This window comes from Gymnodraco acuticeps, unplaced genomic scaffold, assembly GCF_902827175.1.
Source record: "Gymnodraco acuticeps unplaced genomic scaffold, fGymAcu1.1, whole genome shotgun sequence".
In the NCBI taxonomy this organism is placed as follows: domain Eukaryota; kingdom Metazoa; phylum Chordata; class Actinopteri; order Perciformes; family Bathydraconidae; genus Gymnodraco; species Gymnodraco acuticeps.
The window spans coordinates 6,329,202-6,349,351 of NW_022990238.1; the positions used below are offsets into that span (position 1 = coordinate 6,329,202).

Below are 20,150 nucleotides of genomic sequence, written 5' to 3' on the forward strand. Positions count from 1 at the left end.
ATTTAGCTAATTTACCTCTGGAAAGACATGCGTAAAAGACAGTGCTGCAACAATTGGCTCGGGCAATAATAAGCCATAAATGCATTAAATCTCAGCCTGAATTCACAAATGCAGTTCAGTAATGCTCCATCTACCCATCCAACGAGATAGAGAGAGTCCACCATCGCTACACACCCCCTCCTTCCGCCCCCTCCACTCACAGAAACGGAATTTAAAAAATCTTTAATATCTTTCCAGCAACGAGCCTCCATTGCTGCAGCACACACACATACACACACTGTGGGCCCTTTAAACACGAAGAAGGAGGAAAAACTAGCCTGCAGAATTAAGAGCATCTTCTCCACACTGACATTACTCATCATCCTACAAAAAGGAGGGGAGAGAGGCTGTAACCTGAATGTATTGAATGCATAGCGCCGCTGACATCGTGACAGCACCAGCTCTGTCTGTGGATCTGTGCAACTCGCTCTCCTGATTGTGTAATATCTTCTTTTTTTCTCCTCTGCTTCTTCCTGCAAGCGGCCAAAGCTGCATCTGAGAGGAGAGACAGAAGAAGAAGAAGAGGAAGAGGAGGAGGGGAACACAGGGGGGATCGGAACATTCATCCGTATTTATTTTTCTTCCTATTACATGGCGCAAGGGCTATACAAACGGGACCGTCCTGGGTGTGATACTGCCACGGTGAATTTGGATACTCAGGCGGCGGCAGCAGCAGCGGCGGCGGCGGCAGTATCCTCCTCTAAACACGGAAGAAGCATCCTCAGCTGCAGCGGCGCCCACACCGACTCCTCGTCCTCCCTCTGCCGGCTCTATGTCGAGTGATGGTCGGCTTGCCTTGCTGGATGCTCCCCGCTCTCTCCGGATCGTCGACGACCGAACCTCCTCTGACCGCAGACCCCCATTTTCGGCGGAAACCTTCCCAGAGCTATAGGGCTACATATGGAAACTGGGGATCAAAATTTTAGGAAAAAGATCAAATCTACGCGGTTATTTATTTTTAGGTTTTTATCGGTTTCTAGGTGGGGGTTTTTGTGTGTGTTTTTTTAAAAAGCCTGCTAATTAATTAATTAATTAATTTGTTGAGCCTTGATTTGCTCATTCCACCGTGTGAAGGGTTGTAAGAAGTCAGCGTGATATTTTCTTTGAACCCCACAATAGGTCGTTATAAAACACCCTGGGAATCGCTTTTATTTCCCCTCGACAGGACTTGAATCTGCCCATTTGTTTGCTCTCTTTTGTTTCCAATAATATGATAGATTTCCCTGCCGTCCTTCGTTTCCCTCCCCACTTTATTATCTCGTTGATTTACCCCCTTTTTGACGAACAAAACACATTAGAATAATAATATTATTACTAATTGTTAAGGTAGCTTTGGATTTAGTTGTACTTCTTAATTCTTAAATGTTATAACCTCTGACTGTAACTCACTGTAACAGACATATTGAACTGTTGTACTGAAAGTCTGCCATTACTCTAACCCCCTCCAACCATCTCTGTACTCTATTCGAGCTCATGTTAATTCAGCTCGGTGCTCAGCTGTAACCTTTTCAAGTACAGAAACAGGATTTTCTTTTTTTTCTTGTGCAGGCCTGCAGAGAATAAACCTCAGTTTGGTTTGTCTCACTTCCATTTTTAGGCTGGGCCACTATAAGCTTTAGGAGATAATTAATCCTTTAAAGCTCAGTCTTATTCTCCATACATCTGCAGCTGTAGGCCTGCTGAGGTGCTGTCATCCTCTGCATACCTACTTTTTAAATCTAATATAAGGTGTAAAAGTAAGAACAAATAGAGAGGAGAGACATCACTGCCTCATCCTCTTCACCCCCCTAAACCTCCATCCTCCGTTTTTCTCTTGTTTTGGTCCTCACCCAAACGCAACCATAAGGTTCCTACCGCATCCTCCTCCTCCTTCTTCCCTCTCCTTCCGCTCGAGTATATCCCGTTTTTTCGGTTTGGTTTGGTCCCGCAAATTTTCAAATATTTACTTCCTGTACATCAAGAGGAAAGGGGGTCCCCCTTTCATGGAATGCGGAAACATGGGTCTGTTCGACCGCGGAGTCCAGATGCTGCTGACCACGGTGGGAGCCTTCGCGGCCTTCAGCCTCATGACCATCGCGGTCGGCACGGACTACTGGCTGTACTCCCGCGGCGTCTGCAGGCCCAAGTCCATGAGCGAGAACGAGACCAGCAAGAAGAACGAGGAGGTGATGACCCACTCGGGTCTATGGAGGACGTGCTGCTTGGAAGGTAAGAGGAAAGACTCTTTGCTGCTTCCTAAAAAACCTTCCCAACATGGTTCCACGTGTGGTTTTGAAGCTGTCTCTGACAAATCACAACACACTTTTTTATTGCAGGATGTAAAGCTCTTCTGTGCCTGTTCCTCTAATGCCTCTTGGAGTTTAAAGGTCCCATGACATGCTTTTCTGGTTATTACCCGTCCCCTTGTGTGTTATGTAGCTTTTTATGCATGTAAACGGTCTGCAGAGTCAGAAACCCTCAAAGTACACCCTGTAGTGAGTAAAACACAGAAAATACCTGTCTATGCTGCCCCAGAACGCCTCGTTGGAGATTTCTCTTTTTCTTCCTGGGTACAGTGACGTATTTGGGTATAGTGATGTAACGTAACGGAACAATTCGCTGAGCCGTTACGTTACGTCCGCGGAGCCGTTATGTTAAGTCCGTGGACCAATCCGCAGACTTTCTCACACACACACACTCAATCTTTTCTTAGCTGCAGCTCCGCCAATTTCTCCGCCTGAGACGGCGGAACGTGGCGAGGCTGTGAGTCTGTGTGTGAGCACACACACAAACTCCAAGCCAGGCTACGGGTGTGCGTGTGTGCTCGTGCTGGTTTCGGGCTGGGTTTCGTTGTGTCTCGCTGTCTCGCAGCTCACAGGGAGGGGGGGCAGGAGCTCCAACAAGCCATTTAGGACAGAGATACTATACTATACAGAGATGCTGTATGAGAAACCAATGTGAGTTTAGAAAATTGCACAATATCAATCTATTTTAGTAGACCTCAACAATGGAATTATGATCAGTAGAAATGGCCATGACATGGGACCTTTAAGGACTCCAACATCTATGTTTCCCAGCACAGTACAAAACTGGTGATACTCCCAAAATCCCAAGAAATAGGTTCCAAGGTTTCTGTTTTAGGATTGGAGGGGTCAAAAGGTTAATAAGACAGAAATTAGCAAAGTTCTGTGCTTTTTGAACACACACAAACATTACTTTTTTGGTTGAAATTATACTTACCTACAACCTGTCGCAAGGTTGTTCCAGATAAACATTGCTTCGTCAAAAAAAATTCAAGGGAAGCGAAACTTGGACAAGCACATTTTTAGCGCTCAAAGGACAGAAAAAGGTGGCTATATAACACAATATATTAAAGGTGTTCAGCTCCTGTAGGCAGGGTGAAGCAGTTTTATGTTTTCATAAGGCATCTCAAAGGGTTGCTAGATCATTCCGAGTAGTGGCTACATTATTTTACCTATTGGAAAGAAAATAAATCATAAATCTCCTGCCAAAATGTTTTCAAAATGTCTTCTCTCTACATGTTTCTCTTTTTTCCAGCAAAGTACTGAAGAGTTATACATACAAATCTACTTTATGTTGAAGTGAAACATGCTGAGACACATGCTGTGCTTCTTGTAAGGGGTGCACAAGACAAAAAAAAAAAACTTGGATATCGACCATCAAAACTAAAACACTTAAATCCCGACTAATATAGCTCTGGGAGCGTGTTCAGCTCCTGCAGGCAGGTGAAGCAGGTTTGTGGTTGCAGCCTGAAGCTGTTGCATAAAAGCCTCCCACACCAGGAAACAGTTCCTCTAGTCCGACACTAGATTTTAAATAATGACATATTCAGGAGCTGTAGTTAGGGAGGAAGCTTCATCATATATCAGCCTGATATATGGACAAACCAATACACTGGTCTAACCTTAATTAAGGGACGCTGCAGGGGTTCTGTCCAGTTAAAGAGGATGTGACAGAGCCGTTTGTGCAGGGTGTTTTTTTACATGATGATGCCCCAGAAGTAAATTCATGGTAGCAGAGACCTGCCGGACAGCCTCAATGGTGGCTGTGCTCAACGCTGCTTGTCGTTTGACCTTTGACCTGAGATGTCAAACACGTCCTGAGAGCAGGTTTTCATACGACCTCCCACACCTGCCCCGTAAGACAGAGGCGGCGTGCTCCTTATCCCAGTGGAGGCATTTGGGTGCTGACTGGGGAGTGTGGCACTGTAACCTTGTAAAGGCTCAGAGCGTTACAAATCTGCTCATCTTCTTAGCTGTAAGATCCTCAAAAGCCTTCATGCTCCTCTGGCTCCTCTGATAAGAAGGAAGACTCTTTTACACATTCTGTTCAAAGATTGATAACTAGTTTGAAGTCTAGTTAAATCAATATTTTTACCATCATAATTTATAAAATTACACTTTGCAAAGACTTACTTTGGCTTTATGGAGCTTCGTGGTGAGCTTTAGCTTGTTGTTTATCAGTTTGACCCACAATTTACTGTTTTGATTCCCTCCCAACCCTCTTATGTGTGTCGTTGCATAGAGGCTTGCCACCATATGTGTGTTGATGGATGAGTGAGAAGCTCACTGTAACATGCTTTGGATCAAATATATTATCATCATTTACCAATTGCTTAAATGAGAAACAAATGTTATTGGTATCGGGTATTTCATTTGTATTCACCTGAATTCCTGATCACAGCGTTTACACCTCTGCTGTTCCTGACAAGTTTTTTTGTTGTTTTACCAGAAAGAGTGAGTGTGTTTCTGAGGTCTCACAAGTGTTTCTTGTGTGGATATATAAAAGAGATAACGCTGCTCTACTGTTCTTACTGTGCCTACATTAATGCACATGGGATTAATCACAGCTGGAGTGTAATTGTGACACTGACTGGCCTTTATCCCTGCCAGGCCATTATTTAATTGGCAAACCAAACTGCATAGAGTCAAGTCGAGATCAAACCACCGCACTTTTGGCACGTTGTGTGTGTGTGTATGTTGCTTTTGTATCGGCACAATGAGCCTCTCCCTTTGAATCAGAGATCAAAATGGCAGGAAATAAATCCAGATTATTCATTCTCGATTCATGAACGATCCCCGGCCCAGAAGAGGCAAGGGAGTGGAAATAAAGGGGGCAAGGGCATTTACTTAACAAGGTCAGATTCATTTAAATTCTAATTCAAATCACTTCCTTCTCAGGAAATTGGGTCTTACAAAGTGAGAACTTTTAATTGTAGGTAGTTTGTAAAAATTGGAAAATAGAAAACTACAGAGCAGATGCAGCTGCAGAGAGATAAGAAGCCTGCAAATCAAGACTATCAGAAGGAGTGAAGTTTAACATTTCAGATGTTAATAAGGCTCCGGTTTGCAGCTCGGCTCAATTAATTCAAAGTGCCAAGATGACTAGTATTCATCTTTCCCCCAGCTCTTCTTAAACCATGCATTACTGGGGATCAGGCAGCAACTGATAGCTAAAGTTGCAACACAAAACACAGACTGTGTGTTTGGCAGCGCAAGCCCACACATCCTGCTCACAGAGTGGACACAGGTGGGCGATGGTTTGTGTTTGTATAACCAGCTACTGGAGAGGAGAACCTGTGAACAAGCAAAATGGGAATACCCACACTGGGTGCTTCAACACCTCGACCTCTGCTTTGCTCACTGCTTGTCAGAAAACACAATAATCTCACTCCTGGAAAAAGAAAAGATTGTGTTTCTATTGCAACAGCTTAAGGTTGGGATTCAGAAGCTAAATATGTTTGTGTGTAATGCACTGAGTCAATCCTGCGAGAAATAGTATCTGGACTGATCCTGGTCATTCTTGGATCAGAAGCAGAAAATATGTGAATTTGCTAGACTCAGTCACTAATGATCTCTGGCCAGAGAGAGACCAGTGAAGAAACATTTATGTAACAGTTTCTCCTTTTAGCAGGTGTTTTGTTAATGTTACTCTGCTGTTTTACCCTTTTATTTCACCCAAAAGAGCACATACACAGCGTTGGACATTTGGAGGAAGAATCAGTATTTGCAGCTCAAGGTCACCTACATTTGTTTTCAATGTCCTGAAGTTTGAAACCAATAATGTAGTGTCCTAATATATTATATTTATGTGTGACAACTTTGAATGTCAGTTAGAGGTAGGGCTGTGCAATTAATCGTATTTTAATCGCAATTACGATTTTGGCCTGCCTCAATTACGAAAACAACATAATCGAAAAAAACAATTATTTTACTTTGCTAGGTTGTGACAGTGCACGGCAACATATTTGATCTAATTTATTTATATATGTTTATTAGCTTGTGGAAGTGCGCTCCAAAATATTTGTTGATCTTGTTTATTGGTATTTATTATTTTGATATTATTTATTTAAATGTATCATTTATTTTATTTATTTTTGTATTGGTTTTTCAGTTGAATTATACGTTCAGGGTAATCAACAGTTAAAAAGATACTGTTCAAATTGTTATTTGTATTTGTTTTAAAGTTCAATAAATGGAATAATCGTATTTAATAATCATGATATCAATTATTGACCAAAATAATCGTAATTATGATTTATGCAATAATCGCACAGCCCTAATTGGAGGTCTACTTTTATTTGTTCTACGTTGGTTTACGTCCACATTTTGTTATCAGTATCAGTTTTGTAAACTTGTTTGGGTCCACATTGTAGCTAGCCCGCAGTTGTTACTATTTTAATGGAATGTGCCTCAGCTGTTGATGTTGTTGACCAAGTGTGTGCAATTCAGTCTGACAGTATTTAAAGTTCAGTGATTGTGGTTCATAGAGAGATTTAGCCGTAAAAATGTGTGTTGTGTATGACTTGGGCCCTGGAGTCACCGCTCACTCGTCCTCTCTGGGATGTCTGTAAGAACAGCCACTGTGCCCCCTTGTTCTCTTAGCCAGGTGTAGCGCTCTGCGTTTGCTGCTAATCTGAGGCATTCGTCTTCATTACAGCGACGCCCTCAGGCTCCACTGTGGAGGAGACAGTGAGAGGCAAGGAGGTGTTTGGGGAGGAATGGTGGACCCTGTGATGAAGGAGGGCCACCATGGTGTGATGTTTGCCTTTTATTACCTGTTATATAAAGTCTCTTAAGGTTCATCATTCAATGTGTTTGTTCCTCTTCCCTCGCAAAATCACCTCAACTACAATATGTGAAATGTAACGTACTTCTTGTCCACTGTGATCATGATACCTATTTTCTAATAATATAGGATTGCAAGCTCTGATTAAGTTCCTTATCCATCTGCTGTTTACTTATATGTATTATTATTCACCTAAATAATCTTTTAATCTTTAAAATATCTGAAAATGGTCTCCTACAGCCAAAATCCTTACGTCTCAAAACAGTCCAAAGTTTACCATCACATAAGACAAAGAAAAGCATAAAGATGTCCTATTATAGAATATATAAATGGTATTCATGCTTAAACAACATCACACAGCTATGCTAACAGCTATGTGAAGCCGTTCACTTTAAGCACACGATATCAGTCGAAAGAAACAAATGCATTTGCATTTTTATCAACTTAGAGCATTTTCAATCAGCTAAACTGATGTTCAGACAATTAGATGAGACTGTTCAGACATTTGAGTGATTCAGTACTCCAAAATCTAGTAGAGAATTATGATCTCATGAATGTATTGAATGTTGGAGCCACGGCGAGTTATTCCTTTACACAATCCAAACTGTTCTTCTCCCAACAACGATTATAGAAAAATGTGCTTTCCTTTTTTTAAACCTAAAATGGATACCACATTTCAGTATGGCCTCCCACTGCTGCTGCCAATCACCACAGATCACAGTTCACACATACCGCCTCTTGATTTTATGTATAAGCTTGTGGGAGTATCAATGTAGTGTACATTCATGCATGTGAAAACACATGTGGGAGTTTGTTGTGTGTGTGCTTTTGTGTACTTTTACATGATGTTTGTGTATTGTGTAGAGCAGGATGAGAGGCAGGCCTGAGATAAAAGCAGATAGCAGAGCAGCGCGGAAGAGAAGAGCTGGATTAGTCTCGTAGTCCAATCAGATAAGGATTACAACGCTGGAGTATGCCCACCCAGGCTAATGTCCCAGCCCCTAAAGTGGCATTACACCGTATTATGACACACGATCCACTGTGCATCCAGCTGCATGGGCCGGCTTACAGTTAGTCACAAGTTCAGAGTGGATGGACAGTAAGGCTGTACTGAATAATTTAAAGCTTCCTTTATAACGGTGGCATTCAAATTCTAAATCAACATTCAAATTATATGCAGCTTTTTGCACGTCTATTCGAGATAGATAAAGATAAAGCTTCACTAATATTAGAATTAGATTCCAGTGGTGACTGTGAGGATTGTTCTAACTCCTTTAATCCCATGAATCACTTCATACAAATTGAGGAATTTGTTTGAGGATTGAAATCTTTTTTATATTGATGACGTCATAAAATAAGATGATTGACATTTAAAGCTTCATACAAAAACTTTAATAAAAGCTTTAAATGTTAAAAACAACCTTAATGAAAAACTAAAGTAAGGGGCCTCGCCGCCACTTGTTGGAGTAGAAACCGAGCCTCCGTCAGGATGCTATCACTACTCCCCCCTCAGCTGATAGCAGCTAAAGTGACTGAGCTCCATTGCTCTGCACTGTCACCCTGCCCTGCAGCGGGCGATGGATGGGATTCATTTTGCCCTCCGCTGAGACTGCAGACAGTCACTACCAAACACAAGTGTTATATTGGTCTCAATGTCGCCCTCTCTATTGCCCACTAACGCCAAATTACAGGCCAGACAATACCGGATGAGGCTGAGCCTAAAGATGGTTGGAGAACAGTTCAGGGCTCTGGCCTTCAGTTGTATTACTGTCCGGGTTAACATTTGTTATAATTCTCCAGTTACACGGACATGCATCAACAAACGCTGGTACCTGGGTATCAGTGTAGAGTTCATTGATTGTGTTGTAAGTGCAGCCTCAGGTCTGTTTAGGTTTGATAACGGTGCTGTTTCACCACAGGAAACCAAACTTTCGTTGAAAAAATAATCTGTCTATAATGATAAATGGACTGCACCATTTGGGGTTAAGTATCTTGCCCAAGGACACATCAAGATGTTGACTGCACAGGCTGGGGATCGAACTACCGATCTTTCGATTGGAGGATGACCATCTACCTTCTGGGCCAACAGTATTGTATGTTGATATATTCACAGTAAGTGTTTAATGATATACTGTGGGTGATGTCTCATTATTTACATCATTACATTTGGAACAGTATTGTTTGCAGGGGACCAAAAGCAGTTAAAAGCACACTACCATAACCTGACAGAGCCAGAAGGAGCTGGATTGTTGAACATTAACAAAACCATTATGGAATTATATCAAACTTGAAGTCAATAGAGGTTTAAAGTAAACACATCGATACATCATTATGATCCCGTCCCCTTTAAATTAATAATCATGTCTTGGTGGAGCGGCATTCAGCTGTCCTGAGCGAGTCTGAGATGAGATGGACAGTAGACGCAGATGTGATGGCATGGTAATTGGTTTAGTGTATGATTAATGGCTCAGATGGCTCTGGTCGATGGGAGAGTGGCTGTAAACTTTGGTCGCACTCTCCCATAAACACTGTCACCCGCTGAGCATGGAGACCCTCCCCCTTACCCCTCACAGTCTAGAGTAAGAGCCTCAGCTATAAATTAGGAAAAAATAAAAGCATTAAAAGTGGGGACATGCGTCAAAGAGGAGCAGCGTTTCACTTACTACATAATAATTATCCCCTCTGACCTCTGACACATCATTTTCATTACAGCCAACAGCACTGCGTGTGTGTGTGTTGTGTGTGTGTTGTGTGTGTGTGTGTTGTGTGTGTGGTGTGTGTGTGTGTGTGTGTGTGGTGTGTGTGTGTGTGTGTGTGTGTGTGTGTGTGTGTGTGTGTGTGTGTGTGTGTGTGTGTGTGTGTGTGTGGCTATAGCCTTGATTTACAAATGTTATTTTTAGCTGCTGTTGGTCCTGTTGGGTGGGGTCTATCTTTATCCTTCATGACCAGAGAACAAATCAATCCCAAACACACCCTGGGCTAGTCTTTGTGTAAGCACACTGTGTGGCACCACAGCTCACCAGACCATGATACAACTGACAGTTCACTGCCTGTGTGCACAAGCATTTCCAATGTTGTCAAACTCCTGTAACTCCACTTATTAACATTTAAAAACAGGATATTTTTTGGCACAGAAGCTTAAGTATCACACCTAAACTCACTCACACTTGTTGGCTTGGAAGTCTGCTCTCTGTAAGCAAGCGATGTTTGCAGATGAAAACAGCTTGTCAACAGCATCAAACAACTCCAATTTCTGACCAACTATGGCAGAAATGTGACGGTTTGGAACAAAAAAAAGAAAATGTTGCTTTCATTTATTTTGTTACATATTTTGGGTTTGAATAGGTACATTTCCATCAACCATAGTACGTAATGAAAAGGATGTTAGGGGTTTTAACAATCCAATACCTAAACAAACAAAATAAATTCTCATTGTTGTGGATTTGAGAAGTGCAAACATACAGGTTTTTATTATATTCAATTTAAATGGGAGAACCAACAACACATTTGACGAGACAACCTTGGGCCATGGGGAATTATAATACGTTTTTTTAGTGTCTAAGATTTTATAAACAAAAAGCCTAATTGAAAATATTTTTCACATTAGTTGACGATGTAAACAACCAATGACAAACCGACATGTAAACTGACCAAGCTTTATAAGCCACTGCAATGCTCAGGTCAGAAGTCAACAGCAAAAGCTAGTGTATCCACTCTGGGTTTTCATACTCCACAAGCAGACTCTCCGCTGCTGTTGATCAAACTAATGTTGTTCCCTTGAAAATGTAAAGTTTCCATATTAAAGTGGCTTGAATAACCACTCGATTTTCAGTGAGATTGCACTTTGATTACATGGAATTGATCCTCTTACAATGAAAGTGTAATTACCAGCAGGCCAATCTCTGATTCCATCGCAGCAGAGCTCCTCTCCGTTCCACTCCACCGGCTGTATCCTTAAGCTGTAGAAACATCCCGAAGACACCCTGTATTAAATGATAATTAACTGCAGATACAATCCATTCATTTTAAAAGGAAGGTGCGAGTCACGTTCTTCTTTTATTCCTGCCATGGCATGGAGAAAGTACAACAATCTGCCTTTTGATTAATTGGTAGTGTCCATGGCGCAGTTCATTTTCAATTTATTACACCGTATTTGCTTTGTGTCAGAACGCAGCCTAAACACACTGCATCATCTCAGAGTTGGATGAAGGAACAGGAGAAGAGTTAGGAGTCTGTTTGGTGGCTTTAAACCATCTGAATGTACCACCACCTGCTGATAATGGCCCTAATGCTAATAACGATGATAATAATAATAATAATAACACTAATGATTGTTTGAAAGATATATCAAGGCTAAGGAGTACTTTAACTCTAATTTATTGTCTCTTCTTTTTAATCTTCTGGTGAGACAAAACCATGTAGTTAAGACGTTGATTAATTGAGAAAATAATCAGTGCTTTAATCAGCAGAAAATAACAGTTTCTGTCATCCCAAGTCAAAACCTCATGGCATACAGCAGAAGTATAATTTGTTTTGGCATGAAATGTGACCTTTGCTGTGATTAATTATTATTCTCACATTGTTGATTGTATATACATCAGATAGAATAGCTTCTGTGATGCAGTAGCTGAATGGTAACAATGAACAGAGCTGAAGAGAAGCGACAGAGATGTTCCCACTATATGCAAAGCCCTTTTAGCACCCAGTGGGAGAGCTGCTGATGGCTCCTATAGCGAAGCTGGGGGTTACTACGAGGGGCCGGGTGCAGGACGGAGGAGGAGGCTCAAGGTAACGGCAGAAGGGAAGCGTCTGAGCATGACAGATTGAGAAGAGAGCAAAGGGCAAATATAGAGGGCAAGGAGGAAGTAAACAGATGCTTGATGTACTTCTGCAGTGAAGTGAAACAGCTGGTCTGAGAGGATGAAGGTGATCCAGTCCAGATGGCTTAGCAGGTGTGTCTGCATTTAAAGTGTATACTCAAGGCTTTATGGTGCATTTACAGATCAGATGTTTGATTTGTTTTCTATGCAACAATGCAAAGAAACTAGACAGCATTGTAATTTCAGACAGAGATGTTCTGATTGAGTTACAGTTTAGGAGTCTGAGACTGTAACAGGTGTTGATTTGCTCCTCTCACCTGTGGCCTCTTCCCTTAGCTTTCTATCAAATACAAAAATAACTTGTTTTTTATGATTTTGTTCAGAAACCAAAGTATTGGACAAATTAAAATCTTGACCTGAAGTAAAAAGTCAGAAGATCAACTTATGGTTTATATTTCATCCTCTGAGGAACATCAGGGGGTGAAAAAATGGAATGGCATCCATAGTTGTGGAGATATTTCAGGACGGACGTGGAAGACAGACTCAGCATCCTTAGCCATTACCGTTTTGCACTACACATGTGTTTATACATTTTCCTTTCACTTCCATATTTAAATTTCCGGACTGATTTTGGTCAAATAAGACATTTGAAAAAAATTAACCAGGTTTGTTGTCTTCAGCGCTATGGCACGTCCTTTGGCGTCCATGTTGAAAGGCCTTTGTGACTGCCTGTCCTCTCTTGAGGACATCAGAGCTGCCTGTCAGTGTGACGCTGCTCAGATGGTCATGTTTACTGCACTCCAGAGTGAGTATTTACTGCAGTCAACAGGGCTGGCAGACCCCACTGTCACAGCAAATGGTGCTGTTGGGAAAACAAACAGTTGTAATGAGACTGTATCTGTCAATTGAGACTGCTGAAAAGCACAAGAGAGTGAGAAAGAGATGAAAGGTTGTCACATGACGACTTCTTTGAAATGGTAAAGTTTATTTTATTTCGGTGAACCTTGGGTAGATTTAAACAACTGAACTTCACAACCATTTATATTTAACAATTGTTTTAAAGGGGCCTAACTTGAATTGATTTGGACACTGTTTGTTCTATCACTCACATGTCTTGCTGGAGCAGCTTGACAGAGTGAGCTGGGTGCTTAACCTGAAGCATGATGATTTAATAGGCTTCCTACTGGAAATGATGTAAACCTGGTGTCTGGGAAAGGCTGACACTCGATTATTCATGTCTGTGAAGGTGCGTACTGTGACTCTTAGACAAAGCATTCGGCAAACTGCTGACTATGCTGCTGATATTTTGCCGGGATAAAAGAAACAACGCCACGCTAATCTGCGGATCAGAGCGAATCAGGGAATTTGTCAAAATGAAGTCGCCGCTGTTATCATCGCTACATCCTGATGTAGGCGAGGATAAGGTGTTGCTAAATCCACTGAGGAGGATGATGTAATTTCCAGGCGAGCATGCTGCCTCTCTCCTCCCCCTCTCTTCTGTCCTCTATGTGTGTGTGCACGTGTGTGTGTGTGTGCGTGCGTGTGTGTGTGTGCGTGTGTGTGTGTGCCTGTGTTTTCGAAGAGCAGTAAGGAACTGGATGAATTTTTAATGAGCAGCAGCGTGGCTTCCCTTTGCTCTCTCAGATCGCTTTCCAGGACAGGGAGTCTCTCATGATCATAGCAGCATGCACACAGGCAGCTCTGGGTGAGAACACACACACATACACACCAACACACATGTATGAAGACATTTTCACCTGGAAATGACTGCAGATCTGAACCACACATGCATGCTTTTTTCTCTTTCCTCTCAGCAGTGTGACACATAGGCTCTGACTCACAGTTGTGTGTCTGTAATTGGCGTGTGTGTGTGTGTGTGTGTGTGTGTGTGTGTGTGTGTGTGTGTGTGTGTGTGTGTGTGTGTGTGTGTGTGTGTGTGTGTGTGTGTGTTGTGTGTGTGTCTCTTTAATATGTCATGCTGTGTCGGTCTTTAGGATGACTGCATGAACGAGTTGTGAAAATGCATCTTGTATTTACCCACAGTGCTCTTCATACTGCCCGCTCCGGAGGGCAGCTTGGTCACAGAAGTCAGAACACAACTTGTATTAAAGGCTGTGAAATGAAATAAAACAGAATATGACAAACTACATGGCTTCCGCTCCCAATACACATGTCTGCATTGATTACTGGACAACATCTAATCATCTTTGCCCTTCATGACGCCATGCCAGTTTGAGTTAAGACAATAAGACAGAAAGAATTAGCAAAACAGTCTGTATAATTACGAGAAATTTGAAAAAAATCACATAATTTTCTTTTAAGACCAACATATATCATTCATAACACCTCCTTATAGTTTATTGTAAAGATTGTTCTCGAAACCAGCCTCTAAAATGCTTCAGTGCTATTTTTTTATTATACAAACAGTCAATATTATTGCCCTGATGAATAACAGTATAAATTCAAATCAGAGAATACAAAAATGGATTTGTCCTTTTTGGGACACCCTTAAGCCATTTCTTTAAATTGAAGTGCTGCAGATACAGTTTGAGTGACGCTCAAAATAAGGAGTGATATGTCTTGGTCATGTGTGACATGTTTTGTCTAATAACAATAATGTCATGATAGTGTTGATCATGCTGGCTTACTCACAGAAACACAACTCTCATAAAACACCTGCTCATAAAGTTGTTACAGCATTAGTATGAGTAGTATAAATCCAGCCAACACAAAGCAACATGTGTGCATCCTTCTGTTTTTGTGCAGACGATTGATGCAAGTCAAATATTAAGATCATACTAACTACAAGGAACCAATTTGGAAATAACAGACATGTCAGCCTCCTAGCGACACTATTTCCCACTCAAACTTCAAAAGTGTTGACAAACTGTTTGCACCGATTCTGCCAGTTACTCCAAAATATATTCCATAATTCCCACTAAAGTAGCTCGTTTAGACTATATCAATTACAATAAAACAAGACTTGTAAAAGGAGCATCTCTGAGCGGTGCTTGAACCCCCGTTTTCCTGTTCTTCCTATTCTGAGCTGGTTTTTTGAGTGAAGAAGAACCCTAAATCCCAACATTGCACAGTATGTTTGAGCTTGAATTTTGCACAATAGTCCATAATAAAATAATATTTGGTTTTTGTCTTGTAAGTAGAATAAAGTCATTGTTGCAGTTAGTCGACTAAAACAGTGACCTTGCTTATTGACTCTTCATCTAGAAGATTGTCTTTGTTTACGCCTTTTGATTAACCCGTCATACTGCATACATTCCTTTAAATCAACTATCACCAATGCTGTACATACAGTATATGTGCCCTTGAAAGGTCACTAGACAAAATGGACATTTGCTGATCGCTGTACATACTTAATTTCTCTTAATTAACTATATGAAGTCAGAGAAGCTCTTAAAATGTGATACTCGAACAGCAAATGTAGGTCATACTTCTCCAACCGTCAGAAATGGGCAATACGCAGAGAGATGCTCTTGTCACCACTAACCACATACAGGCTTAATTAAAATGATTACCCAATAGAATTAAGTGAGGATCACACGGCTTCTCATCTCCTCTAACCGGACCCCCCTTCTTTTTTCAGGGGCCATGATATTACATTTCCACAGAAGCTACATGGGATTTAACTGAGGAGAAAGGCACAGGAAAGGATGGGAGGAGGAATGAAAAAAGGCAGGGAAGAATTGGCGGGGAAGAAAACTGTGTTCAAGAGGACACTTGTCTAATATGAGAGGAAGGGAGGGGGGAGTATATGGGTGTTAGGGGGGTAGCACAGACACACAAACATACCCAGCAGCATTTACATATGTAATGAAACAGGGAAATGGATGAATGCATGCCTCCATCCATCTAGCCATCTTGCGTGCCCTCCCTTTGCTGCCTTCCCCTTAAACTCCCCCTTCTTTCCTTCTCCCAGCATGCCGCGCTGCTCGCCGCTGCAGCAGGGCAAGAGATGACATGTGGACACTCAGAGAATTGCCAATCGCCACCGAAAGAGAGAGGGGGGAGAGAGAGGAGAGAGAGAGAGAGAGAGAGAGAGGAGAGAGAGAGAGAGAGAGAGAGAGAGAGAGAGAGAGAGAGAGAGAGAGAGAGAGAGAGACTAAGGGGAGGCGGTTTGACGCATCCAGACTGCATCCATTGGCTTTTTTTTTTCTACATTAAAGATTAGAAAAAAAGAACTGCAGAGAAGCACTACACTGAATACTGGATGTATCCCCCCCACCGCCTCCCCTATTCAAGTCTCTCCCTCCTCACCCCTTTGCTTCTCTGACCCTCTCTCACGCTACCTCACCCTCTCCCTCCCTCTCTCTTTCTCTCTCCCTCACATACTTTCAGCTCAGGAAGAGAAATCAATAGCCACAAATTAATCATTCTGCCTTGGGCAGTCCGAAGGAGGAGGTGGGGAAGTGAGGGGGGGGGGGGGCAGAGAGCACGTTGTTTAGAGAGCAACAGAAAGGTATTAAGAGGGATTTCTCAGGACATTAAACATTTGGGGATTTTGGGACAGTGTGCACACCAACCCCTATTATAAAAAGTGAGAGAAATGCTGCCATAGCTATGAAACTAATGTTACAACTAAAGCTGTGAACTGGAGTTATGGGGGCATTTACCTGCAGACGAATTTCCATTGTGAAAGTTTATTTAACTTTACTTAATGTAACATAAATAAACGTTTCTTGAATTTACTGACATTATTGCCGGATGTTATGTCAAGGCTCTGCTTAACATCCGTTTATGGTATATAAAAAAAACACTGTACTATATAATTTGTATATTTAATATTATAAATATGATATAGGCCTATTTGAATTTGCACTCACAATGGCCTCTCAGTAAGTGACTGTGTGAATGAGTCTTCATACTGTGTAACGGGAAAGGCAACCTGAAAAGCACCAAAATATGTTTTTAATTTGTAATTATATTGTATTATTCTATAGCATGAGGTTAATATTGCAACCTCTGTGTTTGGAGAAGAATGATTGGTTATTTGTACGAATTACAGATATGGCAGATTTGCACAGGGTTAAGGGTTAGGGCTAGGGTTAGATTCAGATTTCTTCAAGTATTACACAACTAGAGGGTCTCCTTATACTACTACCATGCAAATAGAGCTTTACTATATGTAGTGTGTTGACCAAGTAATACAGTACATTATAGGGAAGCTAATTTGAGGGTAGCAACATGTTGGCCAGTAGGAAATGGACAATTAACCATCATGACTAATTATTCTCATAATTATTTCTTCATGAGATCTTTAGACAACATAAACGTAGTCAAAAGTACATCATGACCTGCCGTCAGTCATATGTATTTGATTGTAGTGCCAAAAACTCCTCCTAAACTATCCGGTATGACTTCACTAAGACTATTTACTGACTTATCAGTATGTTCACAGCAATTTATCCTGCAGGTTTAAAACAATATGGTGACAATGTGTAGGTTAAGCAAGGACACATGGAGGATTTTGATGACTCACAATGGATTGGTCCTGGTAGAGAGCATTTGTCCAGTGGTCTGCCTAAGCAACCAATTTGAAAAGACATCAGAAATGATTTTTGTGAGCCTGTCTTTTCAATGACAATGTGCGGAGTGTTGTGGATGCTCAGCAGTCACTATTCTTTGAGGTTTTCCTTTTCTACGACACAGCATTTGGTATATTTTAAAATGAGGGTTCAGACTGCATAAACGAAAAGTGAATAACTCTGTATTTTAGTGTTCAGATTTATTATACTGCCTTACACAACTCAATTTGTAATCCTGGGCATAAAGCAGCTGGTTCACTGTGCAGGAATCTGTCCCTCCTGCTGATGTGTGATACCAGCTGACTTACTGTAGTGCACCTCACAGAACCTACAGTAATTGGCAGAGTTGGGAAAGGTGACTTTGACTGTGTGAGCCTGCATTTTCTGATTCCTAACTCTGCTTTTAAAATGGTGCTTGGCTTTGGGGGAAAAGCTCAAATATCTTTCGGATAAAGTCAGTGTGCCTCTTGCCGTTGATGTAGCAGCCCCAGGTGGCACGTTTTGATGACATCAGACTCTTTGGCTCGGAGAGAGAGCGGTTCACAATCACAAGTATTGATCAGCCTGCCCAAAGCCCTAGGAATCATGTGAGTTTGTAAACCGAGTAATGTTTCCACTTGAGAGACATCCAATAGTATCTGAGACGGCACAAGATTTGTAATGTGGGCATGAGATATTGTGTTTACAGTAAACCAGCATTAGTCACTCTCACAGGCTTTTTTTACCCCCAGGAGCCCCGAACTCCTGCCGTCATATTCATCACTAACTGCATTTACCTCACTTCACCTTTATTGGAAATTGCATTGGAGTTTTGGCATTTTTGCCTATCGGTGCATTTGTCTTTGTGCTAAGACTTTGTTATCTCTCCTCAATAACCTTATCTACTAAACTGCCCAAGTGTTGCTGAGGTTTGCAGTTTTCAGAAACAAGAGGACGCTGATGGAATTATTTAAAACTGAGTGAAACCGGTGTTTAAAATCATTATTTAATGGAAACGTATGAAGTGTTGAGCAGATACATGTCTCCAGTGTTTCCCATACATTGATTTATTTGTGGCGGGCCGCCACAATTAAATATCGTCCGCCACAAATGGATCTCATAAAAAAAATAAAAATAATTATTATTCTTTTTTTTTTAAATTCGTTTTTTGGTGGTCTATGGATAGTGAGGTGGGCTGATGATCGGAAGGTTGCGAGTTCAAATCCTGCCTGGAACACCACTACTAGTGTGCCCTTGAGTAAGGCACTTAGCCCTTGGTTACTCCAGGGAGAATGTCCCTGTAATTGGTCATTGTAAATCGCTGTGGAATAAGGCGTCTGCTAAATGCCTAAATTGTAAATTATATTTTTGGGAGAACAAACCCCACAGATCCTCAACTCCGGTGTGTTTCACTCATTAACAACGCAACACAGAGCAACAAGAACGTTGTCTACAGTAGCCATGAACTCGCATGTATTATCTTATTTGATAACCCGAATTGGTTAAGGGGCCTTTGGCTTTTCTTGCCGGGGGGGGTGCGGTGCGGTGCCCCCACAAATAGAATCAAATTCTGTGGGAAACACTGGAGTCTCACATACAAGTTAGGCGTTTTATATCAGGTCATACCGATTGCTTTGTTAAAAAATGTATGCTTTGTTGACCATGATTTTGCAAATTGCCAGAGCATTCAGAAAGGGTCATAGAGTAGTTCAAATAACAATAAACCATTAAACCAGTCAAAGTGCCTAAAAAAGTAATTGATAGGCAGTCGCAGTAGTTATCTAAAAATAATGTGTAATAGCTGGTGAGACAGGAGAGGACTAACCCTCCTGTGTCATTCCAACCGCAGAACAATAACTCCCGTCCCTTCGGAATTACCCGTTTACATTCATAGAAGAACTTCATAGACCATACTGAACTATTGTTTTTAGGATTACCATCCTGCCTTCTCGTGTGGACTTCATTTTCTTATCCTGTCCGGGTCGCATAATGAATGATGAAATTCACTAGATACATTGTTAATACAGTCAACTATAGTGGATGAACAGTATAATTATTTAGCAATGGCAAGTTCAGTTCTATAAAAAACAAATCCACCTTTATATAATTGATCATCTTAATAAACATACAGGTTAAAAGTTATTTAAATGAACAATTTAGGAACATGACGAGTGGGCTGTGTGGGGGGGGGGGGGGGAGAAATCAGACTGAGAACCTGCTGGTTTACTTGTATTATATTCAGAGGTTGTTATTTGAGGGTATTTTGGTTTTACCCGTGCTAGCAGTTTCATGAGGAAAGGATTGGTAATTTGGCAGTGGTTTAAAATGTTACAAAAAAAGCGCCATCAAGTTTAAAGTATACAAAAAGTGGGCTGAAATATACCCTAACTAGATGTTATCTTACATTAAAAAAGGGAGTATGGTCCCTATCTGCCAGTTCTCTCCCCACTCAAACAACAATTACTTTGCCTGAGGAAAGGCCTCCTCTTCCTCTCTCACATAGGTACAGTGATGGTGGGAGTAATATTTTATCATCCGCTTTTCAGAAGAGAAAAAACTAAAGGAGGAAATGAGGGCATTGTACAAAAGAGAGGAGAGTGAGGGTGTTAAGATTAATATCATATGCTGGGAGGAGGAGAGGGATATCAGGGACCAGGCTAAAGCAAAGAGAACACAGACACAAGGAAAACCTAGCGGGCTTTCT

At 41.4% G+C, this 20,150-nt stretch overlaps 1 protein-coding gene across 2 annotated transcripts in view; it reads left to right on the plus strand.

The window, feature by feature from the left end:
• Positions 1-242: 242 nt before the first annotated feature.
• Positions 243-20,150, plus strand: part of cacng2a (calcium channel, voltage-dependent, gamma subunit 2a) — a 58,422-nt gene continuing 38,514 nt past the window's right edge. The window contains exons 1-2 of one of the 2 annotated variants that reach the window (XM_034220252.1): positions 2,140-2,247; positions 13,572-13,632. In XM_034220252.1, coding sequence (XP_034076143.1) covers positions 13,599-13,632 — 34 coding nt within the window. In that variant the 5' untranslated portion in view covers positions 2,140-2,247; positions 13,572-13,598. Of the gene's footprint in view, positions 2,248-13,571; positions 13,633-20,150 lie in introns of both variants that reach the window. The other variant, XM_034220251.1, reaches the window with a different exon arrangement.